General features: G+C 42.3%; 2 protein-coding genes across 4 annotated transcripts; both read left to right on the top strand.

The window, feature by feature from the left end:
- Window positions 1-321: 321 nt before the first annotated feature.
- Window positions 322-14568, top strand: ccdc142 (coiled-coil domain containing 142). 3 transcript variants are annotated; one of them, XM_055512244.1, is made up of 20 exons: window positions 324-636; window positions 1086-1165; window positions 1741-1766; window positions 1973-2018; window positions 4013-4251; window positions 6600-6818; window positions 7083-7109; window positions 7185-8344; window positions 8493-8767; window positions 10102-10188; window positions 11049-11243; window positions 11365-11531; window positions 11758-11910; window positions 12010-12124; window positions 12403-12580; window positions 12654-12764; window positions 12890-12990; window positions 13195-13339; window positions 13480-13614; window positions 13747-14565. In XM_055512244.1, exons 2-19 carry the CDS (start codon window positions 1105-1107, stop codon window positions 13586-13588), a joined length of 3414 nt encoding a protein of 1137 aa, XP_055368219.1. In that variant the 5' UTR covers window positions 324-636; window positions 1086-1104; the 3' UTR covers window positions 13589-13614; window positions 13747-14565. The 3 variants fall into 3 exon arrangements, 2 of the variants coding, with proteins under 2 accessions (XP_055368219.1, XP_029021290.1); XR_003787351.3 differs by having other exon boundaries at window positions 322-636; window positions 7083-8344; window positions 13485-13614; window positions 13747-14568; XM_029165457.3 differs by having other exon boundaries at window positions 7083-8344.
- A 1275-nt stretch (window positions 14569-15843) lies between these two features.
- rab33ba (RAB33B, member RAS oncogene family a) lies at window positions 15844-18313 on the top strand. The gene is made up of 2 exons (XM_029165560.3): window positions 15844-16307; window positions 17355-18313. The coding sequence occupies exons 1-2, from the start codon at window positions 16080-16082 to the stop codon at window positions 17853-17855; spliced, it is 729 nt and encodes a 242-aa protein (XP_029021393.1). The 5' UTR covers window positions 15844-16079; the 3' UTR covers window positions 17856-18313.
- Window positions 18314-26695: the final 8382 nt, after the last annotated feature.

Here is a 26695-nt window from a genome sequence, read left to right as displayed (position 1 = left end):
TACCCAAAGTCATAAAATGATTGAAAGAACACAAAGATTAATTCAATATGACAAACAATGACCTGGATCATCATGGCACAGCTACCATGCTTAAGGGAAGAAGAAAAAAGGCTTAGCAGCAATAAAAATAAATAAAAATACAGACAGGTGATGAGTGAAATTGTGCTGAGCACTGCATAGATAGTTCTGTGCTGCCGCCACATTGATATCAAACGGCCTGCTTTGCCAGGTCGTTTGATATCACCCAAAGTCTGGTCTTTATGACAACAAGGAACGCTGCATCCTGATTGGTCTGCTGATACGTAAATCGTCATTTCCATGACTGGATGCTTCCACATCCTGTGTTTTTGAGGCCTTTGCTGACGGTTGCTATTTTGGAACACAGTTCACGTGTGAGCAGAGGATTAACGGAGTACATGTAACACCACACGTAAAACCACCAATAGTAACGTGTGTAACATGGAAAGTAACGTGGTGGCCTTCGGGGACCGTTGGGGTGAATCTGGTGAACATGCTAAGCGGACACAGGGGAGCAATGGCTGGCGTTAGTTGCTGCTCGATGAACTAAACTGCACCTGATGCTGGAAGCTCGTTTTGTGGGATTATTCACGCTGAACAGCTTCTATTGCGGTTGAAGTGAGTAGCTGCTTTGAATGCTAAGTAAGAACAATGTCGAACTGTGTCCTAGAGTTTCACCTGGTTTATTTACGTAGCGGTATAGTTATAAACGCACCTTGATCCCCTATGAAATGGATAAGTGGATGTGCTGAGGTTAGCTTCCAGCTAGTTCCAATAAGAAATCAGTGATGCACTGATGAAATACCCCAGTTAGCACAAATACCTATGAACAAGAATGGACAAATCTTATATCTAATTTCATGACCAGTTGAATATTAGCAAAGGTCAATTATAACTTTATGCAGTTATTTTAGTATGAAATGTTGATACGATAAGCAGTTTCTACCTGGCAGCTCCAATGATCTGGTAGACTGTTTAGAAATAATTCAACACACGAAACACTGGTGCTTTTTAGGATACACATCTTGGTCTCAACTACTCAAAATGCCCATGTTGTGTTTTTACAGTTTACTTCCATCATCAGGGATGGACTGGAACAAACCAGAGATAATAAAAGATGTCGCTGGAGATCCGGGTCTGACAGCAGGTGATGCAGGCGTCTACACTTACCCACACAGGCAGTGTACTGTCTATATTAGTCATACCTTTTTCTGAATGTAGAGTCAGTCAGTGACACTGGGAAGCTGAGATCAAAGTGCTCATTGTCAGCTTTAAGTCTAGGTTGTACCAAGTATTTCCGGTCAACATTCTGCTGTTGAGCCTATTAAGAAGCTCTGTAGTTCTTTATATTGTGGTGGAGGTTCAGCTTTTAAAACATTGACAATGAGCAGTCAGGAGAGCTTGAGTTGAGTATTTAATTTCATCAGCAGTTAAAATATAACCAACATAAAACCATTTGTATTTCATTACATAAAATGCTTCTGTTCAATCTTAAAGCTAGAATTTATTATGTACTCCTACCTTTTTTTTAATATTCCACATGTCCACATTTTGCAGCGGTAAAATAAGCTAAATAAAATAACCTTTGATTTGGTTAGTAACATTGGAACCCACAGATAATCAGTATGAAAGCAATCCTGTAGAGAAAATTTGAAAGATGTATTCTTTGATTTTATTTAGAGGTTATCAAATGATTGTTGGTTGTGTGTGTGTCTCTTTCAGACTGGGAGGCTCCTAAGTCAGAGAAGGTTAGTTGGAAATGAATACCTTTCCTTCCAAACTTAAACCCAAGAGCGTGTCTTTAAAACCATTCAAACACACAAGTATTGACGATGACCCAAAATGGTTCCATCTTTCTTCAAGACTGAGAAACAATTAAATGCAGCATATAAACTTAGAGATGACATATACACAATTTATAAATATTTAATAAATGTTCTCTTTTTTGTTTTAGGGAAGATCCAGTTCGTGCAAGGTTCCAGAGCATAAGACTTCTAATGGTATGATGTAGATTGTGTACCCACTTGGTGATTGTATTTATACAACAAACTACAAACCTGTCATAATAGAGTTAAGATAAGATCAGACTTTATTAATCCCATGATGGGGATCGGTAGCCCCCCTTCTTGCAGTGGGGGTGTAACATTCTGGTGCCGAAGGAGCTGGTCCTTCTTTCTGCCATCTCCTCGATGGACTCCAGTATGCAGCCCAGGACAGCTTTCTGAACCAGCTTTTTTAGGCTCTTCCTGTCACTGCCTCTACTGCCCCCTGTCACTGACTGTACTGTTTTTTGACCAGTCCAGTTTATTGTTAAGGTGAACCCCCAGGTATTTGAAAGTGTCCACAGTCTCATTATCTGAGCCCTGGATGTTCACCGGTGTGTGTGGTGGAAGTCAAGCACTAACTCCTTTGTTTTCCTGGTATTAGGGATTAGTTGGGTATTCTCACACAAGCTCACAAAGTCAGAGATGCCCCCTCCCAATACACAGCCAATAATGGCACTGTCATCTGAGAACTTATATAGGTTGGAGTTGTACTTCAAGTCTGAGGTGTACAGAGTAAACAGAAAGTGGGAGAGCACCATGCCCTGAGGTGCCATGCCTGCCACCTCCAGCTTCTTCCTCAGCAGTGATGGCTGGATGTTGTTGAAAGCACTGGAGAAATAAAAAAAAAAAAACATGACCTTCACAGTGCTCCCAGGGGACTCCAGGTGAGACAGGGCCGGATGCTGCAGGTAGATGAAGGCGTCATCCAAACTGCAGCGGATCCAGTGCTGAGCTCACCTCGGTGCGGAGGTGACTGAGGACGATCCTCCTGTTGAAACACAGTGTTGTGCACGCGCTCACCCGCAACAGCGGCATTGGCTGAGGGGGGGGGATCTAAGCGGTGATAACCAGCACATGAACTCCCGTGGGAGGTAGTACAGCCGAACACTGACTGCCACCAGTTCAATGTCCCTGCTACAGAACTGTTGTTTAACAGTGATGTGGTCTGGATTACGCCATCTGTTGTTTATGAACATCGCAAGTCCGCCTCCTTTCTTTTTTCCGTTCTGCGCCACGCTCCGGTCTGCTTGCATCAGCGTAAATCCGTTAATAGATACCACAGAGTCCGGTGTGTCCTGGTTGAGCCACGGCTCAGTGAAACACAGCAGGCTGCTCTCTCTGTACACTCGGTACTCGGTCCAGCTTGTTGGCGAGAGAGCGGACGTTTCCCATAATAACGGGTGGTACATATGGCTTGCACCTTCCTTTCCTCTCTTTTTTTGTATTTTGGTTGAAATCGCTGGCTTTCCAGCATGGAGAAACTCAGCTCAGCTAAGAGCTAACAGCTGGTCCGGGGTGTAAACAATGGAGCCGCATCCTAAAGGGTCCCCGAGGCCGGCTCAAAAAGTTTAGAAAAGATAATAAAACAAAGTCCAAAAGTGAAGTGTAATGAAGTTTGTGCTCTTAGTCGCATGACTCCATAGAAAAAACAAACAAAAAAAAGGGTGGGAAAAAAACATTTAAAGACACAAAGAAAATAACACAAAAGGATAGAGCTGCTGAAACTTGCTTCTTGCATATTGTAAAACATACTATATATACTAATCAAACAGACACCTTATATTCTGGGTTCTTCTTGCAGATGAGTTTGTAACTGCTGACAGCCCTCATCCTGTGGTTTTCTATCTGTTGGCTGTTGCCAGTAGGAGTTGATTCTCATTCATCGTGTGAACCAGCTGCCGTGCAGCTGCCTGGGTTCGCCAGGGACGACCTGGGGTTCAGACACTTTGCCTAATGCCCAGTGGACCAAGTAATAGAACCACTGATCCTATGTTTGGTAAACGTGCTCTGTCTCCTGTACTTTGGAATTTCTCTGGATGTAACACAGCCACTGACAAAGATTAATGAAAGTTAAATTATTCACATTTCTGTCTGAACTCTACCTGAATCCTGCTGAAAGCTCCTGCTGCGTTATTCTCTTCACTTTGTTGTCTGTCTGTTTGTTGTAGGTTCCTGTTCTCAGAGGTCCATCTCTCGATCCCTGCAAAGAGCTGAGACTCTGCTCAAAAGCACCTTTAATCCAAATCTCAAGTGGCTGTTTCACAGTCGCAGTCAAGATGAGGACATGAAAGAAGAAAACTTTGTGGTTGCTCCCAACCTTGTGTCCCGGTCTTCTGCTCGTCTCCTCCATCTGCAACACGCTCTTCTGACAGTGGCTTCTCAGTGGCAGCATGTCAGTGGCTCTCGGGTGAGTTCCAGTCCCTTTTATAATGCAGAGTATCACTTACAGTGTCTGCTGCCCTGCAGATGTGCTTCGGTGATATTACAGTTTTTCTCAAATGCTAAAACACATTTCACAAATGTTACCTGCATGTTCCCCAATGTCTAAACACAACAACCTTTTCTAAAGCTACATAAACACAACCACACCTCCTCACTTCAAAACTCAAACCTTCACGCCAAAAGAGCAGCTCAAAGCTTTCAAAAATGTAAACACAATACTCATCAGTGCACACTACAGCAAAACAACTAAAAACAAAATCCTCGATTTGTGAAAAGGTTCCTTGTTTCATAACTGCCAAAAATGCCCTGAAAAGGCCTCCACTGGGGTGTCATCATAGGCCAGCTCCATTGCCCTTAGGAGGTTCTCTCTAGTGTATGGTTGTCTGTCATAAACCTTCCATCTCCACGATGAGAAGAACTCCTCTATAGGGTTCAGGAAAGGGGAGTGGGGTGGCAGACAGACGTTTAAAAAGTGGTTACTGTTGGTGGTGAACCACTCTCGTTCGTTCTGTGGAAGCGGACATTGTCCTAAATTATCACATAGGTGTGATGTATGGGCCCAGGATGGTGTTGTTGGCGGTCCAGGAGGATGTCTTTTAGCTCCTCTAGGAAGGTGAAGAGACGTTGGGTGGTGTAAGACCCAAGGACAGCATGCCGGTGGACAAGACCCTCTGAATCCACAGAGCACAAAGAGTAATATTACCCCCGTGTTTGCTACGAACCTCATTTATGGCTCCTTGGCCAATGATGTTACGGCCTATTTGCCTTCGTTATTGCAAGCCAGCCTCATCCAGGAAGAGGTACTCATTAGGTCTGGCCATCGCGTCCAACTGTAATATCCTCTGTGAAAATGTGAAAGTGCACAGGTGTTCAGAACAACAGTCAAGATAGCATAGTATCAAAGTATTGAAGAAGTAATGTGGGCCACTGAACAACACAGTATGTCCACTAACTGTACTGTGAACATGGATGTATACTTACCTGCACATACGCATAACGTAGGTCAAGTGACCTACATTCAACAAAGGGAACCCTATAGACCTGTTTCATCCGCATCTTTTGGCGCCGGAGAAATCGGTCTATTGTGGCCAAGCTGACATCATCAGTGCTTTAAAATTTGACATTATTGGCAATGACCTTGTCTCTGATCTCCCGGAGTCTGATGAGGTTGTTCTCACAAACCATATCTACAATGAGGGTTTCTTGTGCCGCTGTAAATATGGCAACCCTCCCACCTCTATGTGGCATTCTTTCAACTCTAAAGAAAGAAACGTGTTGTCAATTGACATGTTTTACAATACAGTAACAACTGATTTGAAACCAATGGACTACTTTCACAGGCTTGTAAAACTGTATTGTGACAAAGAAAGCAATAGAGTACAATACCTGTTGTGTTGTCTCAATGCCCTGATAATGGTGGCCACAGTGAACCTACTCAGGTTTGGACAGACTCTTGCTGCTTCAGTCATTGTCATGCCATGGACAATGACATGGTCAATAACTGTTGCTCGCATCTCGTCCGTAATAAAGGTTGTCTTGCTCTCCCTCCTGGATCTTCTCCTCTCCCTTGTTGGCCTCCTCCTCTTACTCGTTGGCCTGCACCTCTTCTTCCTCCGATTTGAACTCCCCTTCCTCGTTAGCCTGCACCTCTTCCTTCTCTGATTTGAACTCCTCTTCCTCGTTGGCCAGCACCTCTTACTCCTCTGATTTGAACTCCTCTTCCCCGTTGGCCTGCACCTCTTCTTCCATGACCAGCTCTTCTCCCTCCCTCCTCTGACTCGAATTCCTCTTCCCCTGACTCTGCCTGCATCCATTGTGTTTGTTTGGAATCTTCAGCAAGCTGTGCACTCTGAACCTGCTTTTATATATATAGTCACAGCATTAGCAACAGGTGTCTTCAAATTTTGAGTCGTTGTATGTATAATAAATAACGCCAGGTGTATTCATTGTGTTCAAATATTGCTGACTGTGGCAAGCATTTTGCATCACAAGCTTTAATTTGAAAATATGAGCAGAGTTCTTTTGCAACTTGTGTTTTAGCAAGGACAAACGTGTTTAGATTTATGAGAACGGAGGATTGTGTTTTGTGAATTGTGTCTTCATGTGAAATGTGTTTATGATATTGGAGAATGATGGCTAGAATTAGTAAATGTGTTTAGATGACTGGTCATTTGGTTTAGGGGATTGGCTTTTGTGTGTTAGCATTTTAGAAAAGTAGTAGGAAAAGAGCGACAATGTGAGCAGCTGTGTCCTAAACAGAAACACGGCTTTGACTGAGCGCATCATCTCCCTTACCTCCATCTCTCCCTTCAGGTGTGTGTTAAAGGCCTCCAGACAGAGAGTGGGGTTCCCTACCTGCCCCTCTCCTCATTGCTACAGGACCACTACACATCCTTGTGGAAGCTCCTGGAACAGCGATCTCTGTTACTCTTCATACATGAATACATTAGGAGAGTCAGCCTCACAAAGTACTTTCTGTCCAGAGTGAGCCACCTGCTGGACGAGCAGCTGAGCATCTCGCATCTTAAACAGGTTAGAAAAACCTGCAGCCATTACAGCGAACAGTTCAAGAGAATGCTGGGTAACATCATCAGTGAGAGGGTTGTGACTAAGACTTTGTACCTGTCTTTCTGGGCTTAACATGACTTCATTTGTTTCAGTGTGAAACTAACAGTAACCTGGTTCAAATCCCCCCTTTAGACACTCCTGCTTATAGTTTTAGGTTCTGTTATCATACAGGATTCTGACACCTTCTCTGTTACTTATTCATGGAAACAAATCTATTCCTCCTTCCAGGTCCTATCCAGCTGGTCCTCAAACAAGGTGAGTCTTGGCTCACTGAGTCAGGAGCTCCGTGTTCATCTCAACCACTGGTCTTTCTTGTTCTCCAAAGTTCAGTCTGACTCCTCCCTGAGACGTGCTCTGGTCCAGAAGACCTGGCTGCTGCTAGAAATCAAACGGACTCTGGACCTCCTTGGTCTGCAAGCCATGATTTTGATGGAACAGTATACATATTCCACTCTGTCTGCTATGGCCCAAACGGAGTTATACTCTGTACCAACAGAGGTCCTGGAGGATATTGTGGCTGGTGTGGACATGTACAACCAGGCAGTGGAGGAGCAGAGGGCGCAGCACTGCACCACCCAGCTGAGGTCTGCAGTGCTGCACCAGGCACAGTGGAACAGAAAGGATTCTAGTCTTCCAACCTGCAGAGGGTGTCACCCTGCTCCCCTCTCAGTTGTGGAGCTGAGTGTGATTTTAGCAGCGCATCATGCAGAAATGGCAGCCAAGCAGCTGCACCGCTGGACGTTTAAACAGGCCCAAAAACTGTGTCTTTTTCACAACATCCAGACTAGCTGTTCATGTTTTGATAAGTCCACAAATAACTGTGGGTCCTCTGCACTGAGATCTGAGACATGGGGACAGCTGCAGCACACAGGCCTTCCTTCCTCCTGTCTCTTAGCCAATGTAATTCATCATACTCGGTATAAAGCTCCTCATTGCATATCTTGCCTTTATTTACACAGTACTGTTGTGGAAAACCAACATTCTGTTTTAGACAAGTTCTCTGAAAGAACTTGCAAGAACCAAACGAGCCAGTGGCAAACATTCATTGTGTCATGTGGTGTGACCCAGAACAGTGAGAATTCTTTAGATAAAGTCCATCCAACCCTGGAAACAGAAACTGATTTAGGAAACTTTACCTTTTCCAACCCTTCTACTACCTCCCAGCAGCACTCAGCGCTGCTCTTCTCAGATGTCTGCCAGCAGGACTGTTCCTCAGCAAAGATACTCTTTCAGATGCTTGTTTCCTTCAGTGACCTGATGGCGCCTCTGGTGTCACATACACCCACACCAGAGGCTCCACCTAAACACGTGAGGATGAATTCCATGATACACTCATTATCCCCGTGTGCAAAGAATGAGTTGGCAAGTTCAGCAGCTGCAGTGATCAACGTAGCCGATCCAGTGGAGGTGATAGACTTCAGCAGTGTGGATGGAGCTCAGCAGAAATGTGTTGAACTGGAGAAACCAACTGGGCCACAAGCATCTGACAGGTAATGGTAGGATTAACAACCGGCTGAATGTTAAATAATGATTGTGCTGTGAGGATCAGTCTTCCTGCCGCTTACCACTGTTGTAACACAAAACAACAGAGCTCATGGCCTTGTGTGTTGAACTGACTAACAGACTGTGTCTGTACAGGGATGGAGACCCAGTAAAGGAGAAGACTGAGCCAGACGATGGTGGAACCAAACACTGCAGTGTTCCCTCACTGCAGTGGCTGGACCTCGGCCACTTGCAGATTTGTGACAGTCTGCTGGGACAATACTACAGCCTGATTCAGACCTTCAACAGTAAAACCCTGTGGCTGCAGCTGCATGTACCACATGCAGGAAACAATCGAGAAAGCATCATACTTCAAGACAGCCACAGTGTGTCCCAGGTTCTCCTCCAGATCCGTCACGCTTTGGAGACCGGTGAGAGTGAAAGTTCATTCATTGTATTATTTTGTACATTGTACATTTTTTTTAGCTTTTTCCACATGTTACAAAAATGATGACAGAGGTCTGTAATTTTCACCATAGGTACACTTCAACTATGAGAGAGAGAATGTGAAAAAAATCCAGGAAATTACATTGTAGGATTTTTAAAGAATTTATTTATAGATTTCTGCGTAAAGACTGGCTGGGCCACTCCAGGATCTTTAAATCCTTTTTATGGAGCCACTCCTTCATTGCCCGGGTGGTGTGTTTGGGATCAGAGAGATAGAGAGAGAGGCAGGGCTTTTAAACATCAGCCTCCAGGTGACACCAATCAGCCAGGGAAACTCTATAGAGATACTGTTTAGCACGTAATACATGATGTTTCCACCCACATGCTGCAGTATGGTGTTTTTGGATGCAACTCAGCTTTCTTTCTCCTCCAAACGTTGAGTTGAGTTTTTACTAAAAATTTCTATTTTGGTCTATCCATCCATCCATCCATCTTCTTAACCGCTTACTCCCTAGTGCGGGGTCACGGGTGGTGCTGGAGCCTATCCCAGCTGGCTACGGGCGAGAGGCAGGGTACACCCTGGATGGGTCGCCAGTCCATCACAGGGCAACACATAGACAAACAACCATTCACTCACACACTCACACCTACGGGCAATGGAGAGAAGCCAATCAACCTAATGCACGTCTTTGGACTGTGGGAGGAAGCCGGAGAACCCGGAGAGAACCCACGCAGACACGGGGAGAACGTGCAAACTCCACACAGAAAGGCACCAGGGCCGCCTCCGGGAATCGAACCCAGAACCTTCTTGCTGTGAGGCGACAGTGCTACCCACTGCACCACCGTGCCGCCTATTTTGGTCTAATCTGACCATATAACATTCTCCCAATTCTCTTGTGGATCATCTAAATGCTCTCTCTTTGTTTTCATCTAAATGCTCTCTAGCAAACTTTAGACGGGCCTGAACATGTATTAGCTTAAGCAGGGGGACTTTGGTCCCAACTCTCTGCAGGTCATTCACCAGGTCCCCCCTGTGTAGTTCTGTGATTTTGAGGCCCAGATTCAAAAGGATTATCAATGACCCTGTATGTCTTCCATTTTCTATTAATTGCTTCCACAGTTGATTTATTCACACCAAGCTGCTTGCCTATTGTAGACTTTTTACAGCTGTGTGCAGTTCATGATGAAAATTACAGACCTGTGTCATCATTTTCAGTGGGATAACTTGCACAATCAGTGGCTGACTAAAATTTTTTTCTGCCCCATTGTAAGTCTGTCTCAGTTGAAGTAGAACTAACTACCACCACCTCTGTTGTAGATCTGGTTCCAAAGAACTGTAGATCTTTGCTGGAGGACTTCAGTCAGCATCTTTTAGTCCATGCAGCACATACTCAGTGGGACTATGGTGAGTTATTTAGTATTAAAGCTGCTCCTGCTTGGCCTTGCTTTACCTAAACCTACCAGTTTACTAACAGGGTAATGGTCTACTGTAATATCTAGGAAATATCTCAGTAATAGTAACAGAACAGCCATATTCCGTTTTACACATTTCTATATGATTAACCAATCCATTTCAAATATGGCTTAAGATGGCCCCATGTTTAAACAGCGCTTAGGTTCTTAGGCCTTTATCACTTCAGATATAGAAAACATACATAAAAATAGGCAATTTATTTCCAGGTATGTTTCATGGTGATAACTACCAACTATCTCTTTCAGTAAATACTGAAGATTCGATGTTACAATAAAATAACAATATTACGCATGTCCTATTGAATGTGCAAATCTGTTTTTTATACCAAGACATTTAATAGTTAATGCTTTAGTAAGTGCTATTATATTATTTATTACATTTTCATCTTAATAATATATCCAGCAGCATGCACGATCCTGTCAATTGCCCAGTTCATGTAACAAAAGCAGCTGTTCACACGACTCGGAGTCAGCTACAGCGAGCCGATCACTTGAACACCCAGCCAGTTTTATAGTAATTTTTAGAAAAGTCAGTACTCCTAGTGTTAAATTACCATTACCACTCAGATAATGTGTTATTTTGCCCTTATTACCAAGCTGTTATTGCTAGTATACTCCCCAGTTATGTTATTACTCATATATTACTTTTTTATTGTTTTTAAATATTGTTGGATAGTTGCATATGATAGTGGAAGTATTAAAGTTTGATACTAATATCAGAACTTTGCAGTCTCTTCCAGTAAAAAGGATGTTATCAGTAAACCTTATCACAACTTTGTGTTGTGTCCTTAGAGATGTGCAGAGGTTTGGGCTCAGCTCTGAAAGATAAGTGTGTCACAGATGTCAGCCAGAGCATCCAGTCGTTGTTGTTGTTACCTAAGCGAGATGTGGAAGTGGCGGCGTCCGCAACCATGGAGTGCTTCCTGCTGCTGATTCCTCCTCTGCTGTCGTCTCTGCACTGCCATCAGTCACACAGCAGGGCCTTGGGTAAAAACATGCCAACTATGCTAAGAGTTCATTTAGTTGCAGCAGCTACTCTCAACTGGGATACTCTCAACTGGGTTAATCTGTAGGACAGCCTAAGCTCACAAAGCCTGTTTCTGACCAGGTTCTGTTAGCTCTGCCTCCTCAAGAGCTGCTCTCCAGAGACAGACTATGAGTCTGGTGTTAGCTACAGTGCAGCTGTCCACAGTCTGGGTCATGTCTAAGGCTTTCAGGTTCCTCTCCTCGTGGAGCCTCAACAAGTTCCTGCTCATCACACAGGGAGATGTCAAAGTGAGTTATTAGACCTTATTATATTAGACCTTCTAATGTCACAGGCTGGAGCATCAAACATGCTCAGAAACAGCTAGACCATATAGTTTCAGTTTAGTCATGGACTTTTAAACACCTCTAATATCCTGATAACCTGTATACTTCGTGGCAGTTTCTTGTTACCCTTAACTCTAGACACAAAGCAGCCTCTGTGTGATAAATGATGATGATGATTCTGCCTCTGCAGGTTCTAAAGGATTCATTAGAGGTGGTGGTGCGTCACACCAAGTCCCTGTCAATGAGTTCGAACAGTGGGCATCATTCAGCTCTTCATAATCACAGCCAGCTACAGCTAACGCAACAGTTGGAAGCACTGGACCGGGCCGTGTGTGAGCTGCAGGTAACCTAACCTAGTTCTACTCTGAGTCTGACAACCACCCAGTGTGCAGTGTGTAGTGATATGTCCCTGATGCTGTGATGCTGTGCTGCTGTCTGTCAGACCTTCTCCTCCCTGGTGTTGAAGACCTTCTTCAGCGACTGTAAGAGGATGTCAGGGGAGATCTTTGAACAGACCATGCCCTCTGCTGTACACTGGAGACCCAGCCACATAACAGGTGCTGAAACTGGACTGTTAATGAGCACACCAGTACATTCTCATGAGATATCGCTGTGTAGCAAGAACAAATAAACCTAGAAAATAATCATTTAAAATAATAAATTGAACTTGTGATCTTTAAAAATATCTTTATATTTCAAATGTAGTAAGGTTTTTAGTTACTACATCATTTCCCGACCCTTCACCTGTGTGTTATTTTGTAGGGCTGGGTGTAGGCCTGGACCCTTCTAGGTGGGTGCTATGTATAGTATGTATAGTGGTGTTTCTACTGCACAGGTTTGCCCATCAGTCCCAGTGAGTATGCATCCCTGGCAGTGCAGACTGTGATTGGCCAAGTCCTGGAGAGCGTGGCACCATTGTCTGATGACGCCCGCGTCCAAGCTCTGAGTATAACCACCACAGCATTTATGGAAGCGTGGATGGAACATATCCTGAAACAGAAGATCAAATTCAGGTACGGATTCAGATTCAGGTCCATCAGATTTTATTTAATTTTACCAGTGTGTGACTGGTCTACTTCCTCTCAGTGTGCAAGGAGCCCTGCAGCTGCAGCAGGACTTTGATTTCATTAGACATATGATCCAGTCGGACAAGTATGGCCTGTCAGCAGACCTTCACCAGCAGCTACTCAGCCTTCGGTATGATGATGACCCCCTCTTTGTATAATTAATACTTTGAGGTCACCTCCTCTTAAGATGTGATCACTGCAGTATTTTGTACATTTTATTTAAGATATAATAATTATTATTCTCCACGTCTGCAGGGTTTTCCAGCAAGTGGACGCTGCAGTTGTGTGTCTGCTGCAGCAGCCACAGGCCAAACCCTACCTGCAGTCCAGAGCCTGGGAACCTTTCACACGCTGTTGTGAGTCAAAGCGAACCTGTCACATCAAGCGTCTGGCTTTGTTTGCTTTAATTGTGGTGTCCAACTTCAACTTCTCCATCAAGTAGAAAAACATGCTACAAAGTCACATTTTTTATTAACAGTAAAGATGTGACTATACTGTTGGGCTGTCACACTGATACACACGTCACAGGTACTTCACATTGCTTGTGTGCCACCCTTCAGGTCCATCTGGTCCCAACAGAGGCAGCATAAATGCAGCAGAGGGAAGCAGTATAACCAACTTGAGATTTATGGAGGGGGAAGACCTTTCCCAGACTGACGCCTCAGTTATCCCATCCATCACTGGAGAGCCCTACCTCGCTCCAAGGCACATCCTTTCTACATAGAATAGATTAATCACAGTACAATATAGAACCCTGCTGTGTTGTTGTGATCACACCAGATATTAAATATGATTAATATTAATTAGGAATAGGATTATATATTTATTGTGTTTTGTGCCTCCAGTGTAGCTCTGGGTGCAGCTCAGCAGGAGTGGTTGAACCTGAGGATCCAAAATAATGCTCGTCATTGGAGGCTGCCGGGTCTTCGATGTCTGTCCAAGTCCAACCCATAGACAAACACATGCACACAATCACAACAGTATGTATGAGCAAATACAGTTCACAGAAAATGTTTTATTATAAACCATTTTATGTCATGACCTATTTATTGCAATTTTATGACCATTTAGAAATATCCATCCATCCATTTTCTTAACCGCTTACTCCCTAGTGCGGGGTCACGGGGGTGCTGGAGCCTATCCCAGCTGGCTACGGGCGAGAGGCAGGGTACACTCTGGACAGGTCGCCAGTCCATCGCAGGGCAACACATAGACAGACAACCATTCACTCACACACTCACACCTACGGGCAATGGAGAGAAGCCAATCAACTTTTGGACTCAAATCTTTGGACTGTGGGAGGAAGCCGGAGAACCTGGAGAGAACCCACGCAAACACGGGGAGAACGTGCAAACTCCACACAGAAAGGGAATCGAACCCAGAACCTTCTTGCTGTGAGGCGACAGTGCTACCCACCACACCACCCATTTAGAAATATATATTTTTTAATTGTATCAGTTCCTATGAAAATTCTAACTTTGCTAGTTTTATATTACTTAATAAATTAGCGTGTTAATATATATTTTGCATTCATGAGCAGGTTTGTAAAAGAAATATGCTAACTACAGTATAACCCTAAAAGCTGTAAGGTTGAATTACACTGTGCTGGGGGGCATCTGCAAGGCTACTGTTGGTAATTGTTAAGTAAATGTTGTCAGATGAAGAAGAGAAGGAAGAAAGGCAAATAAATAGACAAAGGGAACAGAAAACAACTAAAGCAGCATGTCCTGAAGATAATAAAGAGAATGTTTTTTCCAGAAGAATTGCTTCAATTTTTTTTTTTCAGTATTCGATTTAGCTGTTTGAGACAATAGTTAGGAATAAGGTAATGTAACAGATTTGATGTGACAGTTTTTAGTTGAAGAAAAGCTGTATACAAGTTATAAGCTGTCTGAAATCAGGGAATCAGCAACTGTAGCTATAACAAATCAATATTAATCATATTTGACACTACTTCAGAAAACAATTAGGACTCCATATAATTAGTGCAACTAACTACTTATATGATAAAAATGTGTGTGTAAGAGAAAGACAGAGTTGTTTTTCCAGATGGGAGAATCTAGTGTCAGCTCATGTGGGAATATGGAATGCTAACAGTAACCCGATAACCGGATTCCGAATCATAATTAGAATCAGAGTTTAATGGCCAAGTTTGCACAGGGCAATCAAGGAATTGTATGTGGTCTGACTCAGTCTTTGTTCCCTCACAAAAAACACAATTAAATACAATTTTAAATATAGTTTTGAAAAACAAATTATTAACAATAGAGAAAGTATGGTTCGCTATGTGACGTGGGCAAACTCATAGTTGGTCAAATTGTTTGAGTCTGCTGTGAAAAACATGGAGGTGCCCTAGAAAACATTAATTTCAAGGATTAATAGCACAGAGGATAAAGGGAAAAAGGGAAACTGTAACCACAGAATTATTGTGACAAACACAGAATATTTTAGAATTTGGAGGAAGAGAATAGAGAAAGAACATAATCCTGAACCACCACAGAGACGATGCATCTGCAGAACAGAAGGTAAGATAAGGAAAATCCCCATTAACCACCACGCTCACAAGAAACCAACAAGATTGTTGACCCCCAGATGCTTTCATGTGTAACTGGTGCCCTATAAATGCATTAGGAAGAGAGCTGATGGTTAAACTGGACGTTTCACATTTCAACATTAGATGGTTTACATCTTTTAGTGAATGAGAAAGAGATGATTGGCACACTTGTCCAATGTGGTAGTGGAAGCTGTGTTAATTAGGCTGACCTAGCTGACAGGTGACTCACACACAGCATGTTTATTGGTCAGACCGTCAGTGGTCTTTGTCTGTGTCAAAACCACAAGATTTTTAATTTGCGTCATAAAAACAATATTTACTGTAAATGTATTTTAAGAATGTCTTTTATTGATATGAAACACTAATAATGTTTCACATTAATAAAAATACTTTTTATGTACGGCCTATTTAAAAATAATCAAGGTCATATGATTAGAGCATATTTAGTAAAACATTATGTATATAAATATCAAAACATATAGAATTGTCCCACTGTATAATTACCACAATAGCTTGTCAAGTTTATAATCGTCTCTAGCTCTCTCGTCATTGCGTAAATGGTTTTATTATGTCTTTCTATTTTGTATATCGTTTAGGAACCTCGATTTTACAATATTTTCCACGGGACGTTGAACGCTTCAAAAACCCTTTTCTCGCGAGAAGGAAATCTCTTTGGACAACATTGTACGTGGCTTCGCGTCTGAGGGTGTTTACCGGGATGCTCTTGTTCCCTGACAAACCTCTGTACGAATAAACGCAGCGTGTGTTTTCCATGTCAGTGGCTCTTTGTTAGGGACGGATCCGAACCTGCGAACACCTTCCTCTAAGGCGGCAGTAACCTTCCCGCCAGGAGCCTTCCTAGGTGATATCCCAGCCTGACGTCCGTCTGCGATGGCTGAGCTCGGGGCGACGGTTGAATTTCCTGGCTCTCTGACGGGTTCGACGCTCCCGCCGCCAAGGACTCGCATATTCAAAATTATTGTGATCGGGGACTCGGGGGTCGGGAAGACCTGCCTCACGTACCGCTTCTGCGCCGGCAAGTTCCCCGAGAAGACGGAGGCCACGATCGGGGTGGACTTCAGGGAGAGGCTGGTGGAGATCGAAAGCGAGAAAATCAAGGTTGTGCAGACACATTACAGCTGAACACGGTCCAGTCGGTCTGGGGACAACACTAAGCATATAATAATATGACGTAATTTACTGTTTTTTGTGTACAAGTCATGACTCGAACTGGAAGCTCCATGTCCCACGCGGACAATAGGAACCAGTGGAGTTTATTAAACTGACTGTGTGAAATGTTCCGCCACTGTCTCACTGACTGATACAACACATGCACATTGCAACACCTAAAGACATCTTTACTAAGTAAAGTTTACAACACTACAATTAGACAAAACTACAATTATATAGAATCAGAAAATATCTCTAGCAAACCCAGGCTCCGGATGGGCAGCCATCTGCCTTGATTGTTTGAAAGATGGGATAGAAGCAAGTACAATACAGGCAGGTCAGTGGCATCAGCCGCTGTACAACGAAGACACACAGAGTTTGATGAAATCTATAGAAAGGCAGAGAGAAGCCAATTTAATGATCTGCAATGGTGGGATGGAGGTGGAGGGTAGTAGAGGGAAAGTAAAGAAACTACAGGAGACCCCCATCATCCAAACCGAACCATGGTTCACAATGACCTCAACCATCTCTAACTAGCAGCTTTATTGAAAAGGAAGGTTTTAAACTGAGTTTAAAAGTAGACAGTGTCTGCTACAACCTGAACTGAAGCTGGTTCCAAAGAGGAGCTTGGTGGCTAAAGGCTCTGCTTTTATTCTTCTGTCTGAGGTCTGCAAGGTGTTGCATGATGGAGAAGTAAGGAAAATAAGAATTTTCCAAGTTGAGTCGAAGAGAATCTAAAGTAGGACAGTCTCTTGTTAATTCCAGTCAGAATCTTGGTTTCAGCATTTTTCGGGCAACATCTTAATGAATCATCACAACTTCACAAAAAAAACAATATAACTAATAGGTTATATTAATTTTTCAGCATCCTTTGACAAAGGACTATTGACTAGATTTAGCAGTAGCAGGCAGTTCTATAGATTTTAATTTGTATGACACTTCCTGTTAGAAGCATTGTGGTTCTATTGATTTCCAGTTTTCCATTGTCGTCCACAGATCCAGCTGTGGGACACTGCAGGCCAAGAGCGCTTCAGGAAGTCCATGGTGCAGCACTACTACCGCAACGTGCATGCAGTTGTCTTTGTCTATGACGTTACGAACGCAGCGAGCTTCCACAGCCTCCCCGCCTGGATCGAGGAGTGCAAGCAGCATGCTCTGGGCACAGAGGTGCCAAGGATCCTGGTTGGTAACAAGTGCGACCTCCAAGACTCCATCCAGGTCAGCACGGATGTGGCACAGCAGTTCGCAGACGTCCACTCCATGCCTCTGTTTGAGACATCTGCGAAAAACCCCAACAACAACGACAACGAACGCTGTGGCAGAGGGAACAACGACCATGTGGAGGCCATTTTTATGACTGTGGCCCACAAGTTAAAGTCTCAGAAGCCTCTGGTGTTGAGCCAACCTCTTGAGGGATCAAGAGGTACCATTAACCTCAGCAGGAGCATGAACAATGGGGGGGGCGGGACAAGGAGCTGGGGGTGCAGCAGCTGCTAAAACTGCTAAAAAGAGGAGAAACGGCCTCAGCTTGAGGGCTGCATGAAACCGGAGGGATGGAGGACACTCCAAGAAAAACGGCTCCACATCCAGAATTAGAAGAGGAAATACTTCCAAATGCTTGTGCTTAACTTGACTACATGATACTGATGATACTATGTACAAATGAACTGAATGTTGTTAAATGCCAAACTCTGCAGTTGGTTTATGGAAAATAACCTTGTCAACAAGTATCTGTATCGGTCCATCCCAACTACGAGGCTTCGTGTTGGCCGTCTGCTTGTCACATGTAGTTTGCCATGAGCTAGTGCTAACTTAGATTAGCTTGCTGCGTTTTTGCAGGTTATTGGTATACAACAACCCAGACTCAGCCCAAAGGCTTCTCTGAAGGAACCAAATGTGAAATGTGGCCAGTATTAATATGCATTCTGACAATTAAAATAATGAAAAACAAACAATTTTAAGGTATTATGATTGTAAACTCTTACTCCAGAGGACTTTGTGCCTCACCAGCCATGAACCTCACCGCACAGCACTGATTATGTGATACCTAATAATTCAACCAAATAAACTAGATTCATGGAACTTACATTTTGGGAATTAACCTTTCAGACCCGGGTGTGGTTCAAGCCTAGCCAAGTCTATTGTGTCGAGCAATTCACACCTTAACCACCAGTACCAGTAACATCGGACCCTTAATAAACTGGTTTATCAACCTACTTATGATAAAACAGGCTTGTAACAGTACTGACCCAACATGCGCCCTATACAAATATTCAATACAAGCACTGTTTTGTTTAACAGCCTACTGACAACAACCTAAAACACCGGTAAATACACAAAAAGGTGCTTGTTGCTCCTCCCACATGCACTATTTTTTTTTTTATGAGAAATTAGGTCTTTGCATAAAAAGTTTTCACATTAGATTTTATTCGAAAACATTTGAAATGGACATTCTTCTAGCTCCTTTGTACAGCAGTAATCCATATATTATTTTCGCACTATGAATCACAATTATCTTTACAAATACACTTTTGGCTGCACAAATCTCTGGAAAGACACTTAACCAAGTTATTATACGTTAAATCTATGTGTACCAACCATGTGACAACAAGGGCAGTGGTAAACTTGGAAAAAAAACGCGTCTCCACCTACATGTATGTTTAAAAACACTGCATAGTTCTTGTGTTGCTATAGATATGATTCTCCAAAACCACTGGCAATGAAATGCTCAATATCATACTCAAGTACCAAACAAGGCACAGTAACTTCTCAAATATCTATGAATTTCAAGTCTAATAAGGCTCTAGGCATCTTGTAAGCTCGTAGCATAGATAGAGGATTTAACAATCTACATTCTCATGGGCCAATAGGAGCTGCCTGTTTCTGCTGGAACACCTCTAGTTCCTGCTTGTACCACTCAAGAGCTTCTGGGCCATTGTTGCCCTTATGACTGTAGCCAAAGGCCACTGTTAGTTTCTCGTTTTTGTGCACAGCACTCAAAGTACAGATGCACTTGATGAACTTGACGAAAACAAGGATGGACAAATCTGCGTTAAAAAAAGGGTAGAATAGAATAGAATACCTTTATTGTCCCACGATGTGGAAATTACCATGTTGCAACAGCACAAAGACATATAGAGATATATATAGAAGAAATAGATACACAATAATTATAAGAATAATTGTGGCAGTGTGGTAGAAATGTGCACCATGTTATAAGTATTTGTTATAAAGTCTGACAGAAAGAATACTTATATTTTGGATGGCTCTATATACACCATTTATATGTGACCTAGTGAAATGCATTTACAGGTCAATGTAGCCACAGGGGTTGCAAGCCATTGACTTCTGGTCAGATCCCAAGCCTGGGGTTGAGTCAGGAAGGGCTTGGAGTGTAGATGTAAGTATAGGAGATGAGGTGAAAGGGTAGCAAAGTGCATAGTGTTGAAGGAGGATACAAAAGGTTCTACTATGGTGTGGATAGAAAGAGAAATGAGGCAGTGATTCTGAAGGGAGAGTTTGAGCAATGGTCTGTCATGGACTCAGTCATTTAGTCACGATTCTTGTCTACTTCTGGTTTTACTTTGTTACTACTTCCTGTTTCAGTACCCATGCTAAACAGATCCAGCCTTATTTCCGGTCCGTATTAACTCATCTGTGTCTCATTTGTAATCATTCTGCCGGTATTTAAGCCTCAGCCATTGCCACATCAAATCACCAGATTGTCTGTGTTTCCTAGCCAGCGTTCCAGCATTATTTGTGTCTTGAGCTTGTACATTACCCAGTCTTGTGACCTCACCTTGTTTTTTGCCTAGCCTCTGAGAGAACCTTGCCGTGTGTTTTGACTATTGCCTGTCATTGACTAAGTTTTTTGCCTGCACCTTACCAAAACATGTTTTGCCTGCGCTGTGTATGACCTTCGCCTGTCTGACTACGAGCTATTAAACGTTCTGTTTTACTCAAGTATTCCTCGCTGTAGAAGCACAGATGGTGGTGGTCTTTGCCAAAACGATGAAAATGGCTTACTCTTACTTCTAGAAGTAGGAACACAGAATGACATAGATTGGAGGTAAGAGCATGCATGTGGACTACATCCTATGTAGACAAGATAATTTGAGAGAGGTTAGTGACTGCAAAATAGTGGTGGGAGAGAGCGTAATCAGACAGCACTGCATGCTGGTACAGTATGTAAAAAGAAGGAAGAAGACCAAGTTTAAGAAGAAGAAGAAACCTGCGATGAATTTGGGCAGAGGTTAAGAAGGCTCTGGGTGTTTAGGGAGAGCTTCCAGATGAAAGAAACTAAATCAGAGGTTATAGAGGAAAGCAGTGAGGAAAAGGAAGCAGAGATGAATATGCTGAGGGTACTCAGCAGGATTAGGAAGGAGCGCATCAGAGAGACGACTCATGTTGCCTGTGTTAGCAACAAAGTCAAAGAGGCCAGACTGAGATGGTTTGGACACGTACAGAGGAGGAGTAGTGAATGTATTGGTAGAAAGTTCTTTGAGACGGATCTGCCAGGCAAGAGGATGACCTAAGAGGAGCTACATAGATGTGTTGACAGAGGACATGAGGTTGGCTGGTGTCAGAGTAGAAGATGCTCGAAACAGAGTTACAGTAGATGAAAAATAATGAATCATTGTCGTGACCCTTGATGGGAGAGACCAAAGGAAAAGAAGGAATGTATTTGTGGATCTAATGGGAGTGTTTTATTAACACATTTCAAATCTCTAACAGAACATTACATTTCTCCTTATGCAGATGCTATTTTCAAGATAAGGATAGTAAGTTTTGAGGATAGTAAGAACAGTCTGGGAGCAAACCTGTTGCTGTCAAAGAACTTGGCCTCTGCAGTCTCTTCGAGGGTTAGTGAGAGCCATTGTTCCCTCGGCAGGTGACGCGGTGTTTATTATACTGTAGGTAGGCTGATCTCTTAAATGCCTGTAAAGACAGCTCATTGGAGGCCCACACTTCTTGGAATACATCTCCCAATAAGGGATGCAGAATGTTTTCCAGCTGAATTCCGTTTATTTCTCCGAATAGCAACTATCAACTAATATCAACTAAAACGTTCCTTTTTTAATCAATCTCTAGAATTGAATCGTAGCAGGCATAGACAACTAGTGTGGTCATCTGTGCCACAGCCGCTCTAAAGCGCATTTTCAGGTGTAAGGTGCCTGTCCTGAAAGGCGGCAGAGCTCCGCCTTCCTCCTCCGGCGCCACATTAATAGTGTATAGCCCTGCTCGTAGTCTCTTCCGTTGAAACACAGAGGCTGGTCTTTCAGGTGTCATCCTGTAGCTGTGATTAAGCTGTAATACTCTCTGATAGGGACTCCGTGTTCAAAATCTGGCTGAAGCGTTTATAAATCTGAAAGGGTACATTGTACTTCTCTGCAAAAGCCTCATGTTTAACCAGCCCTATAACCACATATTTTGATAAAGTACCCAGAAAAGGTTTTCCTGCATGCATATTCTGTAATTGAGTGGTATAGAGAATGTTTTCACATTGACCCGGGAGAGAGGACACAGAGTGTTGGTCAGTGCCGACAAGTGTCCTATGCGTCTGGGGGACACCGTCACTTACTTCACAAACAGAGAAACTCCTAGTAACTGCAGTTTATAATCAGTGTTTGCGGCATGCATTAAACAGAAGGCGTTGCTGGCTCTTGTGAGTTTAATTCTTAAATCAACAGAATCAGACGATCTCACAGAGTCACGTCGCATTGGCTGAATATTGTATTCAGAGGAGAGTGCCCACAACCGCGCCAGACGGTTTTGTCTGCTTTTGTAATTTTCAACCTTGAAAACAGCAGCGTCTCTTTGAGGAAACCTTCCCCCTTCGCTGCTATGTAAAATTTAATAAGGTTTTATTTATGTTTATTTATTTTATTTATTTATTAATGTTTTGGACGAGATTGGAAAATCTCCACATACTGTTTTTTTTTCTCTATGCTTAGCTGTGAAAAGTGGCATGAAAACAAATCCAGCCCAGACATGACGCATTCTGAAGACTTCTCCTGTAACAGTGCCATGATCAGTATAAAATATAGAGCGGGGATACAAAATATCCCCGCTCTTTACAGCGGAGCTCCGCTTTTTACGAACTCCCGAGATGACTGACCTTTTATTATGAGCGGGTCTTCTTTTAGCAACTCCCTGTAAATGCTGCCCTGGGCATTTCCTGGCTCTATGGGCTAAAACCATAATATGAGAACCTTCCTGCGGCTCTTCAGTCTGTCTACCTGTGAATTTACTAGCAGCTCTGCTCATTACGTCCGAAGGAATGTTTTTAGTGGCTGCTGTTAGATGGGGCTTGGCCACGCTAAATCTTCTCTTTACCAAAGGGAAAAGAAACAGGTATAAGTGCTCACCAGGCAGCTGCTTTTCTGTGTGAAACGTGTTCAAATGCTCTAAATCTGTTCTGTAAAAGATTACAATTTTTAAGCCGAACGAGGTCTTCAAATTTCTCCACGTCTGTGAAACACACCGGGGGTCTGGTTTGTTAAGCGGATTTCCTATTGTAATCAAGTCATGCAAATTTAAGTTTAAGTTGTCAGGACTGTGGCTTCACAGTATATGGAGTGAGGGGGTTATTGTACTACAGGCTTGGTGCGTCTGGGTAAACTGTTGTACTGGCTGTGCTATATTCTAGGGCTGTTAGTAGAGCTCTTAACATCAGCGCAAACAAAGTTGCAGAGTGCTGAGGCATCTTTTATGGTTTGAATATCCCAGAATCTGTCTTCTCATTAGTTCCATATTTATATGACTGCAGTGAAGTGGAAGAGTAGTTGAGCCCTTTATTCTGCACAGGATGTCTGCACAGGATGTTTGTACTATAACCTTTTTGTGATGCTCTGTGTTTTCATCTAGTTTTGTAGAAACCTGATAGTGCTCAAAAGTAAACTCCATTTGTCACCTGTACTGTAGCTCTTACCCCAGGACGCACATTTCTTTGAGCCATAAAACAACAAACCCCAAGTGACCACTAAACCTTAGATGACTTATAGAATTATAGTCCATAGACATGACACAGAACAAATACTAGTCCGATTGTTAACATCTGTAGCAGATATTCAGTTCCTCTTAAAGCTCTGCACAGCGAATTTTAACCTTATCAATTCAATTCAGTTTTATCTATATGGTGCCAAACTAAAACAAGGTTATCTCAAGGCACTTTACAAGGTAAGGTTTAAGACCTTACACATCTAAACCCAACAGATCCCATATACAGCAAGCCTTTAATTACAATTTGACAGCAACAGTGGAGAGAAAAAACTCCCTCTCTAATGAGGAAAAAACCTCCAGTAGAACCAGTCTGCCTTGACCGGTTGGGGCGAGGGGATAGACAGAGAGAAAAGCACAGCAACAACTACAACAAGCAACAACAGACCCAGGCAGAATGGCTGGACCAGGGACTGGACACAGGCAGGGTGGTTGAAGCTGCAGCTGCCCATCACAGACACATAGCTCTGAGTCTGATGATACCTGTAGGTGAGGACAGAGTGGGGTAGAAAGAGATAGCTTGGGAAAAGCACAACTACTGGAGAGAAAGAGACTAGGTTAGTTGAACATGGAACAATGATGGGAGGTTATTGGATAGAAGAGATTGCAGGAAACAGAGGAGCTCGTTGTATAAGTCAAGTCTCCCAGCAGTCTATGGCTATTGCAACTTAACTGAGGTGATTAAAGGCAGAACTTTAGGAGTAATTAGTAAATTTGAGATATAAATTGCTGCTACTCCTCCACCTTGACCTGTACTTCTAGGAACATGGTAGTTGATGTGATTCTTTGGAGTCAACTCATTTAAACTAACATAATTATCCTGCTGCAGCCAGGTTTCAGTGGGGCAGAACAGATCTATGTGATGGTCACCTATCAAGTCACAATAGCAAGGATTTAGATGAGAGAGATCTGCTATTTAATAAACCACACTTTATCAACTTACTGTTACTTTGTTCTTTAAGAGGAACTGTTTTGATGTATATTAAATTCTGGTAAGTCACTCGTTTTTGATTTGTTTCTGACTTGTATAGTTTAGGTAAACGGGAGCAGACATATTCTCTATGCGATAACAAAGACTAAGTGAAGGCTGTAGAGAACATGCAGAGAGGTGTGTAAGACTGCAACTCTGTGTCCTGAGCCTTCACAGTTCTAAGTGCCCCTGGAGAAGGCAAATGATTTTTTCCCTGCTCGATTTCGGGTTTAACTTTTCACGCTCGAGCCCGAACAGCCGCTGTCTCTGTCAGTCACTTCACGTACTCCGCTCCAGTATTTCTCACTCACTCCCAAACACAAGCAGTCAGTGAGACAGTCACTCCCGCTTTTGTTTTGTTTTGTAATGAAAGTAACGAAATATTCAAGTTTTTCTTGTTCTTATTCTTTCTTATTTCTTGTTATTCTTCAAAAGTTCCCTTGTCTACTCAAGGTATTTTTGGACGTGAGTGCCTTCACATGTGTTGTATAGCAAATACAATAGCATACATAACTAGACATAGCACTTCCATAGGAAAATGCACAGTGAATGCTGCCATGCTAAATGTATTCCTGGAGAATTGCTAAAAGTAGCTAAAACACTTAAGACAGCTAAAAATAGCTGAAGCATGTAAAGAGCAGATTTTTAGATATTTAAAGAAAATTAGTTTAAACAGAGCTAAATGTTTGTAGAAGAAGCTAAAGCAGTTGAATTTCAAATTGAGGAAAGTTGAAAAAGATTTGCTGAAATTGAAATTGAAAGAACTTCTGAAAATACAGCAAAACACAATATACGTAAATATAACAAAAAACCTTCCTTTTTGACAAAGCTTATAGTTAGAGATGGTTCAGGTCACTTAAGTAATATGAATAGAGTTGCTACAATGAGCATCAGGAGTTTGACCTGTCATTTAAAGCTGCAGCTGCGCCGTGCGCCGTTATCATTGAGACAAAAGGCAGGAAAATCAGCTCCATTCTGCGCTGTGAAAGCAGAGTTGCACCCCTGGCTTGTTACAGCAAAACCATAATAGCTAACAACTTTTTACTTTTTGAATGCAGAGGCTTTAATGAGCAACTGGCATGAGTTTTATGTTTGAAGACTAAACATTGTGGCCACAGTCGTAATTTCAAAATCTTGTACTTCTGTGTTTCTCTGAAAAGTCTCACAAAGAAATGCATTAGAGCCTATAGGAGGATTTCTGGAACTCTCTGCGCTTTGAGGCAGCTACAGATTAAAGTATAGGTCTGAGGGCTTGACCAGACACACCATTAAAAAGAATAGAAGTATGACTACGAATGAGAATATTTTGTTCATAGAGTGAAAACTGTGGCTGTAGTGATGAGTTAAGGACAGAAGTTCTTGCTTAAAAAAATGTGTCCCGCATTCTAGCTGTGACATCACGCACTCTAGCTCATGCAATACACAATAATGGAACACCTGAGAATTCCTCAAAAACCACCCGATATATAAACTGGTAAAGATCAGAAAGTATTAAAGATATTAAAAAGCAGAACAAAATAATAGTTGAAGATTGCTTTGTAGTTTAAATGGCGTCTTTAGCTTAAAGTATGCTGAAGTAGTTAAAGCTGAAAGACAAAGCTGAAAAAGATTTGAAAATGCTTTTTACATTCATTTCAATAGGGAAAGTTTTATGAAAAAAGCTTAATAACTTGAAAAATATGAAAGATATGAATATTATAAGTGGAAGGACACTTCTCCTCAAAAAGCTGAATATTTTGATATTGTATGTATGTGGTTTCTGTAGCTGAAATTATGCATGACTAGTTAGATGAAGAAAAACGTACGGAATAATAATAATACTAATAACTAGATAAAGCATTTCCATAGGAAAATGCACAGTGAATGCTTCCATGCTAAATGTATTGCTGAAGAATTGCTGATAATAGCTCAAACATTTGAAACATATCTGAAAGTAGCTTAAGCACATAAAGTATAGATGAATGTAACTGAACAAAACTGGGAGTTGTTTAAACAGAGCTAAATATTTTCAGAAGAAGCTGAAGAAGTTGAATTTAAAAAACGCTAAAATAAAGGAAGCATGTTAAGGATTGGTGAATTTGAGGAAATATAGCTGAATGTATTAAAAAAGGTAAATAGTGCTCAAGAGCTAGGAGAGTAGTTGAAAGTTGTGGAAATGTTTCAAACAGCTGCAGCTTTAAATTTGGAAAATTTCGAGCATTGAATGAAGCATGCAAGTGCAGGTAATAGCAAAACAATAATGTAGTGTCATTAACTAATCATAATTACCCAGTCAAAAGCAGAACATGTGCTATTTAGTCTAAAGATTTGGATTGTAGCTTTTATTTTTAAAAGGATATGGAGAAAGTATAGGAAGCCTAATTACTAA

Source organism: Betta splendens, chromosome 10, assembly GCF_900634795.4.
Source record: "Betta splendens chromosome 10, fBetSpl5.4, whole genome shotgun sequence".
Lineage (NCBI taxonomy): Eukaryota > Metazoa > Chordata > Actinopteri > Anabantiformes > Osphronemidae > Betta > Betta splendens.
The sequence above is the reverse complement of the archived record's forward strand: the minus strand, read 5'-3'. Positions and strand labels throughout refer to the sequence as shown.